At 45.9% G+C, this 20,282-nt stretch overlaps 1 protein-coding gene and 1 pseudogene across 3 annotated transcripts in view; both read right to left on the reverse strand.

Moving 5' to 3' along the window:
• The window catches only part of Muc4 (mucin 4, cell surface associated), a 52,952-nt gene extending 49,949 nt beyond the window's left edge, over nucleotides 1-3,003 (reverse strand). For all 3 annotated transcript variants that reach the window (XM_015486709.2, XM_048794622.1, XM_048794621.1), the window contains exon 1: nucleotides 2,813-3,003. In XM_015486709.2, the coding sequence (XP_015342195.2) occupies nucleotides 2,813-2,891 (79 nt within the window). In that variant the 5' untranslated portion in view covers nucleotides 2,892-3,003. The remainder of the gene's footprint in view (nucleotides 1-2,812) is intronic.
• A 7,879-nt stretch (nucleotides 3,004-10,882) lies between these two features.
• Nucleotides 10,883-16,571, reverse strand: LOC107143092 (annotated as a pseudogene).
• Nucleotides 16,572-20,282: the final 3,711 nt, after the last annotated feature.

Consider the following 20,282-nt stretch of genomic DNA (forward strand, 5'->3'; position numbering starts at 1 on the left):
CACCGTGTATGGGCGATTGCTGGGCAGGGAGCCAGGAAACAGAGCTGTCAGCTCAAGTGTGCCTCTGCTCAATGGCTACGGTTGGTATTCAGGGTCAGTTCACAGTAAGCCACATTCCAAATAAACCAAGCCACAGGAAGGAAGGGGTGGCTCTGGAGAGGTGCAAGCTCCTTGGGTAAATGAACCTGCCCTGAGACAACAGAGGTGCCCACTCCATTCCTGGTCCCTCCTTGCCCCACGCCTCCCTGTTCTGAAATGAAGTGGCCCCTCTCCATGAAGTTTGCAAGGCTTTTCTACCTTATACCAGATGTGGAACGGTTTATCGCCATAACAACTCTGTGTCAGCTCCTTCCCATTCAGTTTGTTTTGCCATTGGGACCCTGAGACTTCAGAGCTAAAGGGACTGGTCTCCCTGGTAAAGTGGCAATAAGTGGCAATATTGATGCTGGTCTCTGATTTTCAGTTCCTGCTCTCCACTGAGCCATGGACTTGAATTTGGATAATTTTCTTAACAGGACCTCTTGTCCAGCAATGCTCTCCTTTTGGGTGTCCCTGACACAGAGAGGGTTTCCTACGAGGATGGGGACAGAGGTACAGGTTTTGGGGCCCTGGGTGGCAGGTTGGGAGGCCTCTCCCAGAATGACTGACAAGGAGGTTCTCTGAGAAAAGGCCTGCAGGACCCTGTCCCTCTGGGTCCCCTGTGGCTTTGGGTCCCCTCCCCACCCTCTACCTGCTACAGCTCCCTAACCTGGTAGTGGCCATTCAGGGTGGTGGCCTCTCCTCAGTGACTGGGCCACTGATAATCCTGGAGATGGAGGCTTATGCCAGACCAGCTTCCTAACTGTGAGGCAAAGAAGTAGAACGGCTGGGCTTCCTCTAAGTCATTCTGCTTCAGCCACCAGGGGCCACTGTGTTTCTGCTTGCTCCTTGTCCAGCCCACCCATGTCCACCCCGTTTTCCAACCTTCACCCTGGAGAGCCAGGGCTTTCCCTGAAGGAAGCCCTTCGCATGGCACTTCCTTCACAGAAACCCGGGGTTTCCCTGTGGCCCAAGGAGCCTCCCAGAGGAGGCTCTAACAACTGCCTCAGAGGTGACCCAGGCTTGAGAGGGTTCTGCCAGCAAGTGTGAAAACAGAGCCTGGACTCGACCCCCCCCCCAGGGATCCCCAAGGAACAGAACTGACAGGCCCCTTGGCTCCTAGACACTGTCCCAAGTGGTATGACTCACTGCCTGTCCTAGAGGCTGCTTTCCCTCACCAAGGTGCTCAGGCGCCATCTCAAGCATCATTCCCACCTACTCTCGTGGCCTTGCTCCCTGTGGTCCCCTTTAGCAGTGCACAGGTCTCGGAGCTCCTGGGCATGGCCACATCTTGTCAGGTCATTATGGGGATGTGCTGCCACCCTCATCATCCTTCACTCCTTCTCTGGGTCCTACCTTTCTGTTTTCCCGGCTCATTCCTACCCCACTTCTTGCTTCTAGGGATCTTCTCTGCAGACCCCACTTCCTGGCTCCTAGCACTTCGAGGCTGAGTGCAGAGTTGGTACCTAACACTTTTAGAGTGACTTTAAATCACAGAATGACAAAATTTAAGAACCAGGCTAGAGGTGTAGCTCAGTGGCAGAGTGTGCGCTTAACATGGGTTCAATTCCTAGCACAACCAACAAACAAACTTAAGAACCTTGGGGTCAGGGTCATATCATTCACCATGCTGCTTTTAACACAGGAGAAGCAAGGCCTTGGGAGCTAGGATAGGAACTGGTCACAGGGACCAGGACAGTTAGCAGTAAAGCCAAGGCATGACCCAGGGCTCCTGAATTCAAGCTGCCACCACACACACACACGGCCCTGAGGGTCAGTTTCCATGGCAACTCCTTCTTCTCCGTCCTCAGGAGAAGCCCCTGAGTGGCTGGCCATGGCTGGCTCTTCTGGCCTCCATTTCTTCACTGTATATGAGGAGGTTGAGGTTCGTGGAGGTGGGGTTTGTTTTATTTGCTCTTAGCCAAGCCCTTAAAAATTTCAAGGAAGGCAGAATATTCCACTTTACCAGCCCAGTGTCTCTTACTATCTGTAGAGTGTATGATTCTTCCCTAGGCCTGTGAGGTGGGAAAGGACTTTGGTCTGGGGTCTGACGCCTCACACTCTCCTGGACCCTAGATCCTCCCAGAAGGCTCAGGTGACCAGAAACAGAAGAAAACCCCATCCTGGAGCTAGAGGGGCAGCTTGGAAAGTGGCGGGAAGAAAACTGGAGGACCCAGAGAGGCACATCCCCAACAGGCCTTGTGCCTACCCCACCCTCTGCTATGTTCATGGTGGGGAAAGGGATATACAGGAGGCCAAGGCCAGTGCCAGGGCATTAGCCCAAGAGGAGGCTTGTAAATCCAAGGTCAGGTCAACCAGTTGACCATCCCTTGATTCATACGTTTCTCATGTCTTGTCCCCTGAATTGATATCTTTATATGGGCTTTTCTTCCATTTCTGTCACCAGCTTTCCTGATTTTTAATCATAGTTTCTTCTTGACACTTTCTCTACCCCTGGCTGTTGCTCTGCCTATTTCTCTGTGCAAAATAAGCCCAGCTCCCTCTGTGAGCTCCCCAAATCAGACCACCCTCTGCCCACCCCCAGACATCTCTGCTTCTCTCTGCTTGTCTCTTTTCTGTGTCTTTCTAGTGTTCTCCCCTATCTTGTCCCACCTCTGCCCATCCACACACCTCCCTCTCTCTCTCTCTTTCTGACAGGTCCTGGCTTCCCTGATGGGACCTTGAAGTCCTCTTCCTCTGCCCCCCACCATGCTTCCCAAGGTGCATTACTTACTTGTGTTGGTGTCCGATGGCCCAAGGAGGAAGGAGCACAGGAGCACCCAGGGGAAACTCCTCCAGTGAGCCCCCTTCATGGTTCCAGAAAGAGTCCCTCAGGCTTCCCTGGAGAAAGCTCCCCAGCACAGAAGCAGCAGCGCGAGGAGCAGAGCCGAGCCTGTCCCCACTGGCTGCTGGTCTCAAACAGGTGTACTTCCCTGAAGGGGCCAGAGTGAGTACCAGGGAAGAGGACAAAAGAAGGCGGGGCCCAGTGCCAATCACCCTTGCTTGGTCTTTTCTTTCCTCAATCTCCACCTTCTTCCCCCACCAGGAAAAAATTACCGATACACCCATTGCTCTGCTCTCCTCACCCTGAGCCAAAGTAGGGGGTTGGGGGGTGGGAGGGACATGTGAGGAAAGAGAAACTAGACATACTGGAAATGAGCTGGGCACCCTCTTGCTGTGGTCCTGGGCCCTTTTCTCCTTCTCTCAGGGTGCAGATGGCTGCAGGTACACTTCAGAAGAAAGGGTGGGAGGATGGGGAAGAAAGGGGCTCAGAAGGAGTGAGGTATATAGAGTCCCTAAGAAACATGGGCATGGGGAACGGGGAGGGACCACTTGAAGTAAGGATTAGAAGTTAGAAATACCCTATAAGCCATGTTTTGGAAAGGGGTGGTGGGCTTAGACTATCTTCTCAGTGCCAGCACGTGGAAGACCCTTACCACACGATAGATTTCTCCTTCCTGGGACAGGGAGCCTGAATGAGGGTCCAGAGAACCCAAGGCAATCAGCACAAGGAGTTTGAGGGCTCTGGTGAGGGGAGTGGGATTGAGGTAGAACCTGGGTAGAATGTGGGACAGAGACATAGGGGAGAGTAGGGGATGCTCCTGGAGACCTGGGCTCAGATCACACACCCCCTATTTTGACCCCCTGGAACTCAAAAACTCAAGTGTGAAGGAGCAGGGACCCCAGCCAGGGTGTGCTGGGTGAAGTTCTAAAGGTGAGGGAGAGCAGTTTGTGTAGCTATGTGAGAAAACAATGGAGATTTCCCCTACTCTTTTCCACAGCATGAATCTCTGCTTATGGTGCTCTGAGATGTGATTCCCTGACTGTGGCGTCTGTGGAGTGCTTAGCCCCAGAGCAGGGAGCTCAGGCTTGGACACCACAGAGCCCACAGGAGGAGTCATTTCTGTACACCCAGGCGCAGCCAGCCTTGCCCAACGAGGAGTAGGTGGCTGACACTGGTGCCATCTCTGAGCACCACAGAGGCCTTACCATTTTATTGACCACTCACCTTCTGAAGCTAAAAATGCAGCTGTGACCCAAGTCCAAAGGCTGGGCCTTGCCATTTTCATGAAGATACTACACCTTACCATAGAGAGGTAAGGAGCATGGTGTTCCCTCCACCTCTCTGTGTAGACAAATTGCTCCCACTCTTTTTCTAAGGTCAGGAAAGGCCTAAAGGTAGAGAGGGATTTTGTGCACAGAGCACCTGGATGGAGGATATCACTGAAGATAATTTGCATAGCTACCAAGGCCCAATTTGGCCTTCTAGATGATTTTCTGGTCAGTTCTTGATCATGGGGTCTCCCTATTAACTTGCCATCTAGTCTTTTTGGTGACACTCTCTAGACTACAGTTTCCCATATACAGAGGAGAAAACAACAACAACAACAACAACAACAAAAAAAAAACCCTCCAGGTTGTACTAAAGTAAGAGTTGAAGATTTTGTTAACCTAACCCAAGACTCCAGTGGGCATCAGGATACCTAGGCTTGAATTCCAGCTGTGTCACCCAAAGTAAGTCCCAGTCTCTGTGAACCTTTTTTACTCATCTGTAAAATGGGAATAAGAACATCTATCCAGCCAGGCACAATAGCATACGTAATCCTAGTGGCTCAGGAGGCTGAGACAGGAGGATCAAAGCCAGCCTTAGCAAAAGCTAGGCACTAAGTAACTCAATGAGATCCTGTCCCTAAATAAAATACAAAATAGGGCTGGGGATGTGGCTCAGTGGTCCAGTGCTCCTGAGTTCAATCCCCGTTCCACCCCCCAATCCCCGCACCAAAAAAGAAGAAAACCTATCCAAAAAGTTTTCTGGTTGAGATGCGCTTATAGGTATTAAGGTGCTTTACAAATGTTAAGTCACCTGTCAAGGGCATGTGGCTCTTTGTTTCATCCTGACATCATCCCTGAAGGTAGATATGAATGAGGTGAGTCAGGGGAGGAGGAGGAGTCTGGAAATTAACTTCCAGTCCTATCTGCCTACAAAGGTCTTTCCTGTGCCCCCTTTGGGTCTTAAAATATTTTGACTAGGAACCGAAAGCCTTGGTTAAGGAGGTGTGTGTGATTCTTACTCATCTTCTCCCTGCCCATCCCCAGTTCCTTTCTGCTTTCCCTCAGAGCCCAGCTCCTTCCCAACTTGCCCATTGCCCAGAATTGGATGTTTCTAGGTTCCTGTGATAAGTGCCTTTCTTTTTATCTGGGTGGGTCTTGGGACACCTGCTTGTCTTTCTCTCCTCCCAAGGCATCTGATGGGGTGAGTTAGAGGGGAGGAAATGAGTGGATTCTTTGAACTTTGTCCAGTGGAGACCTCCCAGGGCCTGCAGACTACTGGGTTACCCCTGAGCAGGAATCTGAAATCAGGTTTAAATTGGTATTCCCAGCTGGGTGTAGTGGCACATACCTGGAATGCTGGCAGCTGGGGAGGCTGAGGCAGGAGGATTGCAAATTCAGAGCCAGCCTCAGCAATTTAGCAAGGTTCTAAAGCAACTTAGCGAGACCCTGTCTCTAAATAAAATATTAAAAAGTTCAGGGGATGTTTCTCAGTGGTTAGTGCCCCTGCAGCCAATCCAGTCCCTGGTACCAAAAGATGATGATGATGATGATGATAATAATAATAATAATAATAATAATAATAATAATAAAATTGATATTCCCTGGAATGTCAAAAGAGCTCAGTCTGGACTTGGGGTGTAAGTGAGTTGGAGCAGGGAGAATACTGTGAACTTTTCCCAAGGTAGGAAGGCAGAGCTGGCTGGAATAGACAGATGGGCTCTAGGCAGCAAAGTCTGCTTAGATGGAGATTTCTCTTCCAAGTCCCCTAAAGTGAGAGTCCTTAGTTTCTTAGGGGCCCCTAACATTGCTTACCTCCATACAGTTCATGCCTTTACAGAACCCCATAAAGTCACTTAAGATAGCTAAACTGAGATGAGGCAGAAAGTCAAACATTTGTTAAATCTGATTTATCAAGTCTTGATAAAAGGACTTGAACACTAGAGTGTCAGGCCCTGTGTGTGTCCCCGGTACCCGGTACCCTGTGAGGTGCCTGTCACTTCCCCCTCTCATGTGTGAGAAAACGGAGGTAGGAACCGAGGAACACATACTCCCCCCATCACAGACTCACCAGCAGGTTGAGTGATCAAGTGAAACTGGAGAAAGCTAACTTCCCTGATGGCATTTGTCCTGAGTCACAAGCCAAGTCACAAAGCTGGAATTCCAGCCCAGATTGACCTAGGCCCAAAGCAAAAGAAGAGAATGAATCTGGGCTGGGTGCTTAGCTCTATCTTGCTTCCCAGTGGCAGACACAGAGGGGTCTTTATAAGGGGACTTGCTGTCCAGCTGCAAGGAAAATGGCTAGATGACAGTCTCCAATTGCTAGTTCCTTCTGGCTGCCCCTCAGCTCTTAAAGTGAGATCATGCCCTTTGAAGAATGGGTGACCCTTTGTCAATGACTAAGGAAAGCGCCATCATTTCCACCCCAGGGATTCTCAAATGAGCAGTCTGCATGGGGCAGGGGCTTTGTGACCTTGTTAGTTCTGCCTTGTCCCCCCTGCCCAATCCTGCCTCTTCCCTTTTCTGTTCATGGGTGTTGCTCCCTAGTGGACCTTTTGTCCTAATCCTGTCTAATCCTAATCCTCAGCTTCCAGCAGGACACATTCTGAGACCCTAACTTAAAAGGGGACGATCTTTTTATATATAGAAACTGACTCTCCATGGGGCGGATGGAGACCGAGGTCAGCCCCACCCCAAAGCCTGTCCTCTCCCTCTGCTCCACACCGTCTGTTCAGCAAGGAGGGGTGTGGACCAGTGGGCCTGTCACCCCGCTATGCAGAGTCCCTGTCCAGGAGAGGGATGGGGTCAGCTTGCAAATACAAGACCCTTGTGCTATAAAAGATGAAGGCAAAGGGATAGACGTCAACCTAGGACCGGATGGAGACAATGAATGGGAAGTCCCGGCCTGTGGCCTTGGTCCCTAGCTGTAGTGAAGGCAGCTCCCCCCCTTCCCCGCCTCTGGTATTCGGGCTACTGAATGACCGCCATCATTCTTGCAGGATTGGGTTTCATGGCCCCTTTCTCTAAAAGTGCCAAGCATTTTCATGATAATTAGCTCATTTCCCTTCTCCTTTTACCTCTGAGGCAGAGGGGGCATAATCCCTACCCAACCAAGTCATCTGGGGTTGGTATCCCCACGGAGCAGGGGCCATCCTGGTGCACAGGAGGGCGTGGAGGACTAGTGTTGGCTTGAAGCCCAGGAATCTTAATTTGTTCCACTCATGCAACATTAAGCAAAAAAAAAAAAAAAAAAAAAAAACCTAAGGCCAGGAAGTTAACCACAGTGGGAAGTAGGAAGCCAGCATTCAAGCCCCTGGATTTACATCTGGGCTTCCCCTTTTGAAACCTGAGATAATAAAAGAATCCTACCTTCATTTTAGAACTGGAAGAGATCTTGACAACCATGAGGTCCAAATCATTCTACCAAGGAGGAGGTGTGAGCCCAGAAAGAAGGGAGTATCCCAGCTCACCCAGCCTGAAACCCAGATTTCCTCCTTCTCTGGCCTACTCTTCTTCCCAGATTTTTATTGAGTTGTCTTTTTACAAATATTCATATATATATATATAGCAGATGGAAAAAAATAGCTTAATTTTATTTTTATGTGTGCCAAGGATTAAAACCAGTGCCTCTCACACATGGTAGGCAAGCACTCTACCACTGAGCCACAACCCCAGCCCTATTGAGTTGTCTTTGCATTCTCCAAGTATCCCAGTTACAACCACTTTTCTCAGTCTAAACCTCTGCCAGTCACAGGAACAATCAGTAAATGTGGCCAGGATGGGACATGATGAGGGACTGTCCTCTCAGGGTGGATCCAGGAGATCTTCATGCAGGCTTCTGGCAGAAAACCCAACCCGGGCCTGAAATTGACTTTTAAAACAAAATGTACTGAGTTTTTTTCCCCCCATTATAAAAGTAATACATGCTCATTATAGAGATATGGAAAATACAGAAAAGATAAACATCATCAATGTTTCCCACCCAAGAACAACCTCAATATTTTGATAGAGTTCAGGCCTTTTTCCCATGAATAACTCATAGACACAGTTTTTGTTGCTGTTGTTGTTTGTTTGTTGATTTGTTTGTTGAGATGGAGTGTCACTATGATACCCAGACTGGCTTTGAGCTTGTGATCCTCCTGCCTCCCAAGCAGCTAGGAGTACAGGTGTGCACTACCACGCCCCACTCATAGAATTAATTTATCATAGACATATATGATATTAATATATCATATCATTGATATAATTTGCATTCCTTCTTTACCACCTATCTTTAAATCTAGACATTTCTTTTATTATTGCAAACATTTCACTTAGGTATTTTTAAAGACAGCCTAATATTCTTTCAAGTGTCACCATTTCCATTGAGGGCCACCATAACTTAACCAAGTTGGACACTTATGTTGTTTGCAGTTGTCTCTAATATAAATAACAAGAGCTCTGTACACAAAGCTCTTTCTGTTTTTCAGTTCATTTCCTTAAGCTAGAATCAGGTCTAGTGTGTTTTGCTCCACAGATCTGAGCTGCTTCCTTCTCTACAACAGGCAGTCAATGGACATGAATTAGCTCAGTCCAGGATATAAAGCATTTTCTTGGACACTTGGGGTCTACTAAATCTTTTAATGCTGGCAGTCTGATGGTAGAGGCAAATCCAAGAACAGAATGAGGTAATTACTCAGGTGACATGATCATGATGGCTGGACCAAGGACAGTGGGTGGTTTAGGAGACTAGGAGTGACACCAGGACTCCTTCCTGGGTGAGCGCTCACTTGATCCAGGATCACCTGCCAGGCCTCATTTGAATACCTGAGCTTTGATTCTTGGCCCGGGAGAATATTCTCGAGAAGGTGATCCAGAAGGAATATGAAAAAGAAAGGGTATAGGAGGAAGGGAGAATTAGCCAAAGGGTGAAAGCAGAAGGAAATGGAAGTGGCCCTGCAGCAAACCCAGCTGGGGAGTGGGGCTCCCTCCTCCTCCCCCTGCTCCCTGGGGAGAGGAACTCCCTGAAACTGGAGGGGAAGGCCAAGGGGAGGAAAGGGGAATGGGGCCAGGGAATCCCAGTGAGCCCCGCTTCCCTGCTGTCCAGAGGGAGCCGCAGAACTCAGATGAAGGGCCACTCTGGCAACCCAGCATCCGAGTGACTGGGTGAAGCTGTGTTGTTTGCTCATTTCAGGAGTCCCTGGGTCCCAGGCACCTGCTGTCCCAGGCGCTGCTGAGATGTGTAAGGGGAGGACCCTGCCCTCACAGGGTCACAATCTCATGGGATCTTCATGGAAGGAAGGGCACTGATGAGAGGCCCTCTGGGTCTGTGGCCCTGAGCTGGTGTTAAGCCATGAAGAAGGCTCAGAGAGGCCAATTCAAGGTCTCTCCTAATCTCCCAGGGCTTCCAGAACAAACTTGATAACCTCAAACAACAGAGATCTCTTCTCTCACAGTTCTGGAAGCTGGAAGTCCAAAATCAGGCATCAGCAGGACCATGTTCCCACCAGAGGCTCCCGGGGAGGCTCCTTCCTTGCCTCTCTCCTGGCTCTGGCACTGGCCACCAGTCCTGGGAGTCTCTGAACATGCAGCTCTATCATTCCAGTCTCTGTATCCTCTGGTCATATGGCCATCCTCTAAGGACACCAGTTGTTGGAAGAGGGCCACCAGTACGACCTCAGCTTAACTTAACTAATAATATCTGCAACCACTCTGTTTCCAACTAAGCTCACATGCCGAGATTCTGGGTGAAATGATTTTTGGAGGGTGCTTACTCAACCCAGTACAATGTCTCTGAAGAAAGGTTGGGAAAGGGTCAGCATATGGATCCTTACGATAGTTGATCCCTGCTGAATGACAGCCTACATGAGAGAAGGCCAGCAGGTAAGCCACTTTATCCTGGGCTGGTCCTGGAAATCTCCCAAACACCTGCCCATGTCACCAACCAGTTACAAGCCAGGCTGGGTAACCCGGAGAAACAGCTAGTTAAACTTCCCTGAAACTGGGTGGACCACAGATTCCAGAGCACCCCCCCCACACACACAGCCGAGCCTCATCTAGTCCATGCTGAGAGCACCGCTGCTGCCCAGGAGGGCCAAAGAGAAGTGGCAGGAGCAGAAAAGCAGGCCTCAGGTGGTGCTGGCCACACCTGCCAGCGGTGATTTCAGCCCTGGTTTGTCAAGGGTGGACTTGCTGCCGTTGAGTGACCTATCAAACTTCCTAGTTCCCTTCAGGACCCAGAGAAGAGAGTAGGGTGAGAAAGGGCAGAAAGACAAAACAGTTTATTTAAAAATCGATGAACCGCACCCTGTCCCCAAGCATTCCACAGCCAGGTGTGTCAGTCAATTCCCCAAAACCCCGAGTGACCCGGTTGGCTCTCCAGGTGGGGAGAAAATAGACCTAGAGGTTTTCTCTTTAATTTCACAATGCCAGACTCTCCCTTGGCAGGAAAATGTGACCCCTTCACGTTGCCCACTTCCTTGAAATTGCTTCCTCAGATGCACTTGGAATGCTCTCTCTCCCCAATCCCTGGTTCCCACTCACACAGCTTGGAACTGGAGGGGACAAAAGGATCGCCAGGGTCCAGGGATGGCTCTAAGCCAAGAAGGTACCAGGTACAGAATAAGCCACCCAGGACTAGGGGAGCCACCAGCTTAGTTTCCTTCTAGGAAAGGAAGGTGTGAAAGGGACTGCTGTTGAGGTCCTGCAGGCAGAGTGGGTGCTGGGGAAAGAGCGAAGGCTCTGGAGTCCTTGCACTTCCTCACTGGCCCTTAGTCTACACATCTGCACAGTGGGCATAGGGGTAATGATGAGCTGAGGATGCGGTGGAATTTCTACAAGTATTTGGGGGCCCTCTCCATTCACCCCAGAGGAAGGAAGGCATGGAAAGAGACAAGACAAGAATTTGTGTAAGGAGAGCCTGTGGCTGTTCTGGGTGGAGGGGCCAGCTCATGGACATGGGGGCGCTTCAGTGCCTGACTTTTGATACAGTCTAGCTCTGGAGGGGAGATGGTGGAGGGGAGTGGGCTGGCTCAGGAGGCTGCTGCTCCCTCCAGGGTTCTCAGAACCTGGGGGTTGGTCAGCCTGGCTGGGTCAAAAGAATTAGTATCTCTCAAACTCCAGTAAGCTCACTAGAGACGAAGATTATGCGAATTGGTAAATTCTTTTGAGGACTGTGGGTGAGAGATTGGGGGACAGGGGTTAGAGATTCAGAAGTGATCAAAATGAATCAATCTACTAAAAAGCAAAATATACAAAGGATGAAGGGTGTCTGGAAGGACACTTCTGAGAGGTTTTTTTTTTTTTTTTTTTTAGTGTTGCTACTAGACCTCCTCTCAGAGCAGTTAAAGCTGCAGGCCCTGGACACAACCTAACTGTGACTATGTAGTGAGGGTTCAAATCTAGGCCCCAATATCTGTATTGTAATAATTAATACATAATAACCTAATAATCAATATATTATGATCTGTTGTATAATAATATCTCTGTATACTGTATAACTATACCATACAATACAGTTATTATCTTAGTTTGATTTAAATGTGAAATTGTCTTAAGAAATGCTTTCACAGGTTTCATGAGCTGTTATGGCCTGGATTGTCTTGAATTTCTGATCCCCCTTTAACCTGTCTGGGTAGCTAAACCCCAAGCCCAAGACTACCCTGAAACAATTAGGCCATCTACCCCCAGTTGCTTGACTCACACAGGGCCTGAAGGCAGCTGCCCAGAGAAGTCAGAAGCTGACTTTCAGACTGCAAGGACCTGGCCTGCCCCCAGCCCTCTACCATCAGAATAAAGATGACTGACTGTTCTTCGCCTCCTGTTCTTTGGTCAGAACCTCTCCTTCCTTCACACCAGCCTCAATAGGAACAAGAGGCAACATTAAAATTCACTGATGGTTGATTCAGTGGCGGATGCATTTGAGTCTGTATAAATGATTAATGCATTTAAAGAAGGATGATGATTTCTCTTACCTTTTTCAGGACCTTAAGTCTGACCTTCATTAGATAAATACAGAGGATGCACAAGGCAAGGAGAAAACGGGAAGTCAGGAGCACAGTGCTGACCAAGTTTATAAGTCCCTATCTGACACATGGCTCAGGGCTTGAACTCAACCTCAGAAGGGGCAGAGTTTGAGGGACATGGAAAGAGTCCTGACTGAGGAGTCCAGCTGCTGCAGCCCCAACCCAGGTTAAGAGGCTGGAAGGCACGTTAGTAAGAACAAGTGGGGAGAAGTAATTTCTCCCAAAAGCATCTTAGTTCCCTGTTACCTGGCGCCCAGCAACTCTCCAAGGTAGCCTTTCAGACACATACCTCCAAAGGGTCCTGCCTGGTGACCTGGCCCTCTTTCTCCTACCCATCCACTCTGCCCCCTGGAGCCCTGCAAAGTTCTGACCCTTCTCTCTGGTCCTTCCACAACTAGTTAACAAGAGGATGGATCCACAAAAGACATTACAATGTAGACTTTCCAAAGGAAAAGATGGGAATGGAAATGACTGAAGAAATGCTCTACAACACTCTTGGTGACCTACTGATCCACTTGAGGACATCTTTGACAGCTTCAGTGATGAAGAAGAAAGCCAGGATGTTGTGAATCAAGTTCTTGAGAAATCAGAATTGAAATTTCTGGAAAGATGGGAATAACGTGGGTTGCTCTAAGTTTATCATCTGCCTCTATTTCAAAGGCTACAATCTCCAATGAGGAGACTGACCGGCAACTCGCCTTAGGAATAATGGATTTTGCTCACTTATAATTATTTCGTATAAAGCGAACTCAGTCCAGATTGCTCTTATGAATCACATTTATTTTGAAAAAATGAAAACCAGGAGTAAACAGTTGTTTCCATTTTTAGGTATTTTTAGTCTTTTACCAAAGAATAATAATGATGAAAAGATGGGGATAGTTTGAATTTTAATTAGAACTATTCAGGAGTGATGATATGTAAAAAGTTGATTTCTGCTTGGCATAGAGATATTATATCTATCACTTAGTTTATGTTGTAAATCTGTTTATACCAAATACAAAATTCTTGTCAAATACCATGAGGTACAAACTTAAAGAGATTTGTTAAAACGTTGAAATATTTTTATACAGAATATTAATTCTGTATCTGTTGATTGTCCTTTGTAAATGACTATGTGTTATGACCAGAGGTGGCTCAGCTGCCAAAAAAATTCTTTTTTGCATTGAATTATTTATTTAGATATTTAAGCTGTTTTTGTAAGTTTGTGAACACTGACAAATTATTTCTCTCACAGAACTATAACCACACAATCTCAGACAGTATAAATATATGGCTGGACTAATATTAATACACATTATCACCAGACATGATGGCACAGACCTGTAATCCCAGTGACTTGGAGCCTGAGGCAGGAGGATCACAAGTTCAAGGCAAGCTTTGTCGATTTAGCAAGACCCTGTCTCAAAATAAAATAAAAAGGGCTCAATGGTAGAACCCACCTGGGTTCAATCTCCAGTATGACAAGCACACACATACACATACACGCACACATGTATCACCATTTTATCAGATACATATTAAGACAAATTATCAAGTATCCCAATATTAGCCAGGCACAATGGTGCATGACTATAATACCAGTGGCTCAGGAGGTTGAAGCAGGAGGATCGTGAGTTCAAAGCCAGCCTCAGCAAAAGTGAGGCACTAAGCAACTCAGTGAAACCTTGTCTCTAAATAAAATCCAAAATAGGACTGGGGATGTGGCTCAAGTGTTCAAGTGCCCCTGAGTTCAATCCCCAGTACCAAAAAAAAAAAAAAAGTATCCAAATATTGTTGTACAGTTCAAAGGCATATAAAATATTAGATGTCTGCTTAATTAGCAGAAACTCACTTTTTTTTTCTTTTTGTAAGATGTTGAGAAAAGACGGGGGGGAATCATACTTCAAACAAAAAACAAATTGGTAAACAACTTCTGATAAGTATGGAAAAACTTCCAAGAATTTCAGAAATTTTATGATTAAGGATCGTTTCAGCTACGTTAAAAAGCATCTCTACTTTTTTGCGGGGGAGGGGTGTTACTGGGGATTGAACTCAGGGGCACTTAAACACTGAGCATCACATCCTCAGTCCTATTGTGTATTTTATTTAGAGACAGATACTCACTTAGCACCTCACTTTTGCTGAGGCTGGCTTTGAATTCTCTATCCTCCTGCCTCAGCCTCCAGAGCCACTGGGATTACAGGTGTGAGCCATGGCACAGTGCAAAAGAAAAAATAATTAATAAGTTATTTAATAATTATCATCAAATAGTTATTAAATAATTATTAAATTAAAGAACATATTCTACATGTTCTGTATGAGATAAAAGAAACATTTTACTAAGAACATTTAAATAGCCCCCTCCCATTTTTTTTCCAGGCCTTCCCCATTAAATTGTAGCTCAGAGCGCAAATGTTAAATTAACTGCAAGTTCTGTTTTTTTGTCTGGAGACTTTAAATACACATGCTTCTGGCTGGGCATGGTGGTACATGTCTGTAATCCTAGCAGTTCAGGAGGCCGAGGCAGGAGGATTGCAAGTTCAAGGCCAGCCTCAGCAATTTAACCAGGCCCTAAGCAACTTAGCAAGACCCTGTCTCAAAACAGGGTCTTGGGGATGTGGCCCAGTGGTTAAGTGCCTCTGTGTTCAATCCCTGGTACCAAAACAAACAAATAAAAAACAAAGAAATGTGCTTCTGTAAAACTTGGATTTTTCAAAATGGAGCTTTTCTAAAACAATACAAAATAAGACTTATATAAAGTTGTTGAATAATCATCATAAGACCTGCAAAAAAATTAAAAATCAAAATCAAAAGACTAATGGCTAAGCAAACCTGATGTATATTGGTATGAACATAAGAAATACCAACATAAAGTGAGCAAGCAAATGACCATATAGGCCCTACAATGTTTGAAATGACTGAAGGAATAGATATATATAAGGTCTAGAGCATTCTTAATTTCTGGAATTTTTGTTTTGTATGATATTAAAAATATGCAACTATTGTGCTGGGTATTTGGGTACCTAATTTTTCTAAATTTCTTATTTATGGATAAATTCTAGTATGGAAATAGATTTTAAAACATAATTCTGCATGATTTCAGAAAAAAAGTCAATTGGTAAAAATGACAAGCCCATTTTAATGGTTGAACAGCAAGAATCTTTCACTATGTGTCCAAATAGGTTGATAATAACCCAAACATAGAGGTTGAAATTCAAGCTTGTCACCTGATAAAACTGCTTTCCAATGCTCCTGGGGAAGCTTCATCAGACTTACTCACCACACCAACATGTGACTAATGTGTACAACAATTAAGTCCTCTCTTAAATTCTGCTTCCAAGGCAATAGATTCAGGCACCCCAGTTTCGTTGAATATAATGAAGTGGCACCCCCTTTCTCCACAGAAAAGCCCTCTTCACTATGGCTGATTTTAGGACTGTCAGCAAAATAGATTCTGCAAAAGAGTCCAATGTAGATAAACTTCCTATTTTCGTGTCACACTGTTTTACTTGGCCACTGGCCAGGAAGATACCAGCACTCCAGGTGCTGAACACCCCCTTACTAGTTTTTCACAAACATATCCAGTATAATACTTTGTAGAAATGGGCTTCACAGAGATGTCTACCTTTTTAAGATAAGTTACAATTGGGCTCCATGGTAACAGCTGGCAGGGGGAGGAAAGAAAGGGGAGAAGATGCTCTCCCCTTCTCAGGTGTTGTCCTTGAAGGGTTAACTTGCCCAGAACAGTGAAAGAAAAAGTTGCTTTTATGTGAACTTCTGCAGACTGGGAACTTCTGAGCCCCTCCCCTTACATGCTGGGTATAAAATTCTAAAACTACCTGAACTCGGGGTTCAGGGGATTGATTGATTACAGCAAAAGCTGTGCCCTCTGAACCTGGCTGCAGCCAAATAAAACTGTTTCCTGCTATCTTCGGTGCCTTGCCTCGTTTGTCCCTACAACAATAACAGTTGTTTCTATGACTTTTGATGTCTTTGAAGTGCAGCCACATTTTAGGATGATACTCCACCAAATACAAAAATTGCTTGCTGTTAAAAGCTCCACACAGCTTTTGCCTCAAGAATTGTACTGCATCTTGGTATTTCATTCCACCTTCAGTTAATGCTAAAGCAACAAGCACGGGGTGCTCCCAAGGCCTGCAACACAGCGGACAGCCATACAACAACCAGGTTCTTCACAAAACTTAAATTCATAAGACTGGTTGGACAGCAATACACCATCATCAAAAGGTCAAATGAAAACATGTATGGCTTCTTTCTCCACGAGAGTAGGGTCATAAGTTGCTTCACCGATTCTTATTATTGCAGTAACTCCACACTTTTTAAGTTCCTCTGTGAGTATGTTTTAGGTTGCATTGTGTGTTATGAGAAATCTCCCCACTTTTACGGGGGCTTCTTGTACATGATTTCCACAGGCGCAGCAGGTTAGTTCATTTGAGCCATGTTAATTTAATTAAGAACCCTCAATAGAGTTATGAAAGAATGTTTAAAATGGAATACAAAAATGATGCTAAGTAATTGACATCTGCTTCAATCAACTCCATCTGGCACTCTCAGTGCTTGGAGATTGAAGTTGGGAGTGATGGGAAACGGAGGGAGCCTGCTCACAAGAAGCAGCCAATCTTCAGTCCAGTGATACTAAGGCAGTAGAAAGGATGTGCCCTGAGAGAGCCCTTGTAAAAATGCTCTGTGCTTTTAACCCAACTCCTCTGTGTCCAGGCTGACCACTCTTATGGGGGCTTCTCAGTGGAGTAGGAGTGGATTTCTACAGTTCACTTGTTTGTGTCAGGGTTGGGCTGTGCCTGGCAATAATCTCCACTGGCCTCATAAATGTGAGATCAAAGAACACCACAGAATGGAGGAATCTGTTTACTCATTGACTACTATGGCCCTATCATGCAGCTGTTCCCAAGGCAGTGGCAATACGGCATGGCAGGGGTGACGCAGGTGTTCATGGGGGCACCAGACTTACGATGCAGCAGTCAGCCCACTGTCAAAGGAGCCAGTACCCACACTGAGGTATTTTTAAATAATCTAAAAGAAGAGTGCTGTTTAAACATTTGTCTTAAAAACAGTCCTAAGGGGACTGGGGTTGTAGCTCAGTGGCAGAGCACTTGCCTAGCACGTGGGAGGCCCTGGGTTTGATCTTCAGCATCATATAAAGATAAATAAAGTAAAGATATATATAAAAAAACTGTCCTAAGCTTTTCTTTCTTTCTTCTATTCCCCTTGGGAAAACTTTCTAGTTGTTAAGTTTATTACCTTTCAAAATGTACACCTGCCTTAAATAGTGCAAACATATTATACACATCTTTATATTAGTTTAGAAAAAAATTTCATTTTAAACTAAAATTGAGGCCTCTTACAAGGATTATCCAGGTTCTTTGTAAAACTTATAAAGAGTGAATTGCATATATAATTATCAAAAAAGACACTGAATTAATAATATTTTATAGTAAATAAAACAATATACTTTGGCCTTTCTTTCAAGAACTGGAAATATTTTCTCCGTATGAGTTATAGCTTAATCTCTAATTTTCAATACTATTAATGTATACATTGAACCCTCTAAATTGAAGCCATTATTCTTAATTAAGTACTAGTACTATGACAATACTTAGCCTAAATTAAAAAAATAAAATCTTAAGTTTGGGGAGTGGTAAGTAAACTACAACTTTGTTAGAGAAAAAAGAAATAAATAAAGGGGGCAATGGAACCAGGGCACTATGACAGTACGGGTAGCTGAATGCCCAAAATTCCCTCAAATGTGGATGAAATCCTTTGAGTACCTGGCTGGAATCCAGTTCTGAAGGGCAGCCTCAGAAACGAGGAAAACTGAAGAGGAGCCCAAGGGGGTATTGGGAATATCCAGCATTTGCTTTGTAGGAAACAAGTTCTCCCACCTTACTGTGTTGGGAAGGGGCTCAAGGGAGGGCTTTGTGCAGAGAGGGCCTGGGTTTGGAGGTGTCTCTGTTTTCTCCCTGGGATGGGGAGGCCTTTGAGCTCATGTACAGGTGTGAGAGAGTGGGTGGTTAGATAGCCAGTGGGTGGGCACCCGTCTGTGAAAGTGGTCACCTGTGGGTGGGGGGGGGGTTCTGCAGCAATGCTGGAGTCTCTAGCTTCCCTCTGGATTCCAGAGGTTTCAGAGCCTTCCTCAGGAAGCTCTAGCCAGGTCCCTCTGGAGGCTTACACCTGCTTCTAGAGAGAAGGCCCTCCCCCACGTTGCCCCAGGGATTCCTCCCAGGCCTTCCTTCTCCTTTCAGGGAGGAGGAAGTTTGCTGGCCTCTTCTGGTCCCCACTCTCCCTGGCTGGTCTTCACAGTGCCTCGGGTTTGACTGAAGCTCACTCAGTGGGAGTTGCTGAAGCTCTTTCTTCCCCCAGGCAGATCTTAGCTTCCTTACTGCTCTCCCTCCCAGGGTTCTTCCTGAGACAGACCTGCAGGTGCCCAGGGCCCAGTCTTTTCCTCTCACAGCTCCTCTGGGACCTGCTTCACAATCCACTTACAGGGTTGAAGAGAGCCTCATGGATGTCAGGGACTGTGAAGAGCCTGAGGTTTTACTTGACTTGCAAGCCAAGGAAGTAGCCTGCCGTAGTTTCATGGGTGCTGGCAGGAGACATGAGACCCTGGGTCAGAAAAAGGACTTCATTGCTCAAGGCACATCAGGGAGCATAAATTTCATGATCACTTTGGTTTCCCTTGCCGTCCAAGTCTCATGTGACACAGTGGGTGTACATCACAGCTGAGAAGCCCCCAGTTTAGAAACACCAATCTCTTATAAAGGACTGCAAACAAACCTGCCCAATCTTTTCCCCAGTGGTTGCTATAATTTGTATGATATTTGACAGCAAACAAATCTATCTTTTGGCCCAGAGAGAGACACTAACCCTTTCTTCCAAGGCTTTCACTGTACAAACATTCTGGGAAAGATACCAGATCAAAAGCTATCAACGCCTCTGCTCGTGAGACTTTCAGAAATGTGAGAGACCCATGAAGAATTGTCTCCCAACACCCAAGAGAGAAAACCCAGGCCAAACTGGCACCTGTTTTTGGCTCTTTCCCCTGTCCCTAGTTTCCTTGGGTGACTCATTCAAGTGTTATATACTCCCTTCCCCCAGGTCTCCATGCCTAGTGCAGTGCCAAATCCCTGAAATATTTTCAATAAATGTTTGTCAAATGGATGGGTGAATGAATGAAGGCAGGGTCTTTATAGAATTTCTGCTTTAACAGTATGAAAATAGCTAAAGCATAAAAGAAACCCCAATAGAAATGGCATGTCAACTAGTCAGTTCTGCTGTAACCAGAGGTGGTGTCAAGAGTATGTGACCTGGTTGATCATGGTGGTATACACCTGTAATCCTAGGGACTTGGGAGGCTGAGGCAAGAGGAAGATCAGCCTCATCAACTTAGCAAAACCCTAAGCAACTTATGGCTGTGGTAATGTGCCCCTGGGTTAAATCCCTGGTACCAAAAAAAAAAAATAAAAGTTGTGATCTATGTACCCAGGGCCTCCTGCTTTAGGATTCTACTAAGCTTGGTTTAATATTCTGTTGTCACCATCTTGAAATATTTACTTACTTGTTTACTTGTTTGTTTGTTTACGTTACCAGGGATTGAATCTAGGGGCACTTAACCACTGAGCCACATCCCCAGGCCTTTCAATTTATTTATTTTTTATTTTGAGACAGGGTCTTGCTAATTTGTGGAGTCTAGCTTTGAAGTTGTGATCTTTCTACCTCCGCCTCCCAAGTTGCTATAATTACAGGTATGCAAGTGCCACTACCATCTTGAAATTTTTAGTTTTCAACAGAGCCGTACAAATAATGGCTATGACACTACATATGCATTCCTAAAAGTTAGAATGCTGTGCAAAATCATGGAATAAAACCCACAGGACTTAAGGGGAAAATGGAATTAAGGGCACAACACTTGAAAACATCATACTGACCCATAAAAAATAAACCTACTACAAATGGTAGCACATTTATACAGTTAAATGGTTCAGAAATACAGGAACATTGCAACACACATAGCATTTTCCTTGAGAAGGTCCTGTATTGCTGGTGGACCTGGTGTTGGAGAGGTAGTGGCTATTGTTATTTTGCAGGGTGGATGGGGCGGGTACCTGACATCAGATGTGGAATGGTGAGGCTTAT

Source organism: Marmota marmota, unplaced genomic scaffold (genome assembly GCF_001458135.2).
Source record: "Marmota marmota marmota unplaced genomic scaffold, marMar, whole genome shotgun sequence".
Lineage (NCBI taxonomy): Eukaryota > Metazoa > Chordata > Mammalia > Rodentia > Sciuridae > Marmota > Marmota marmota.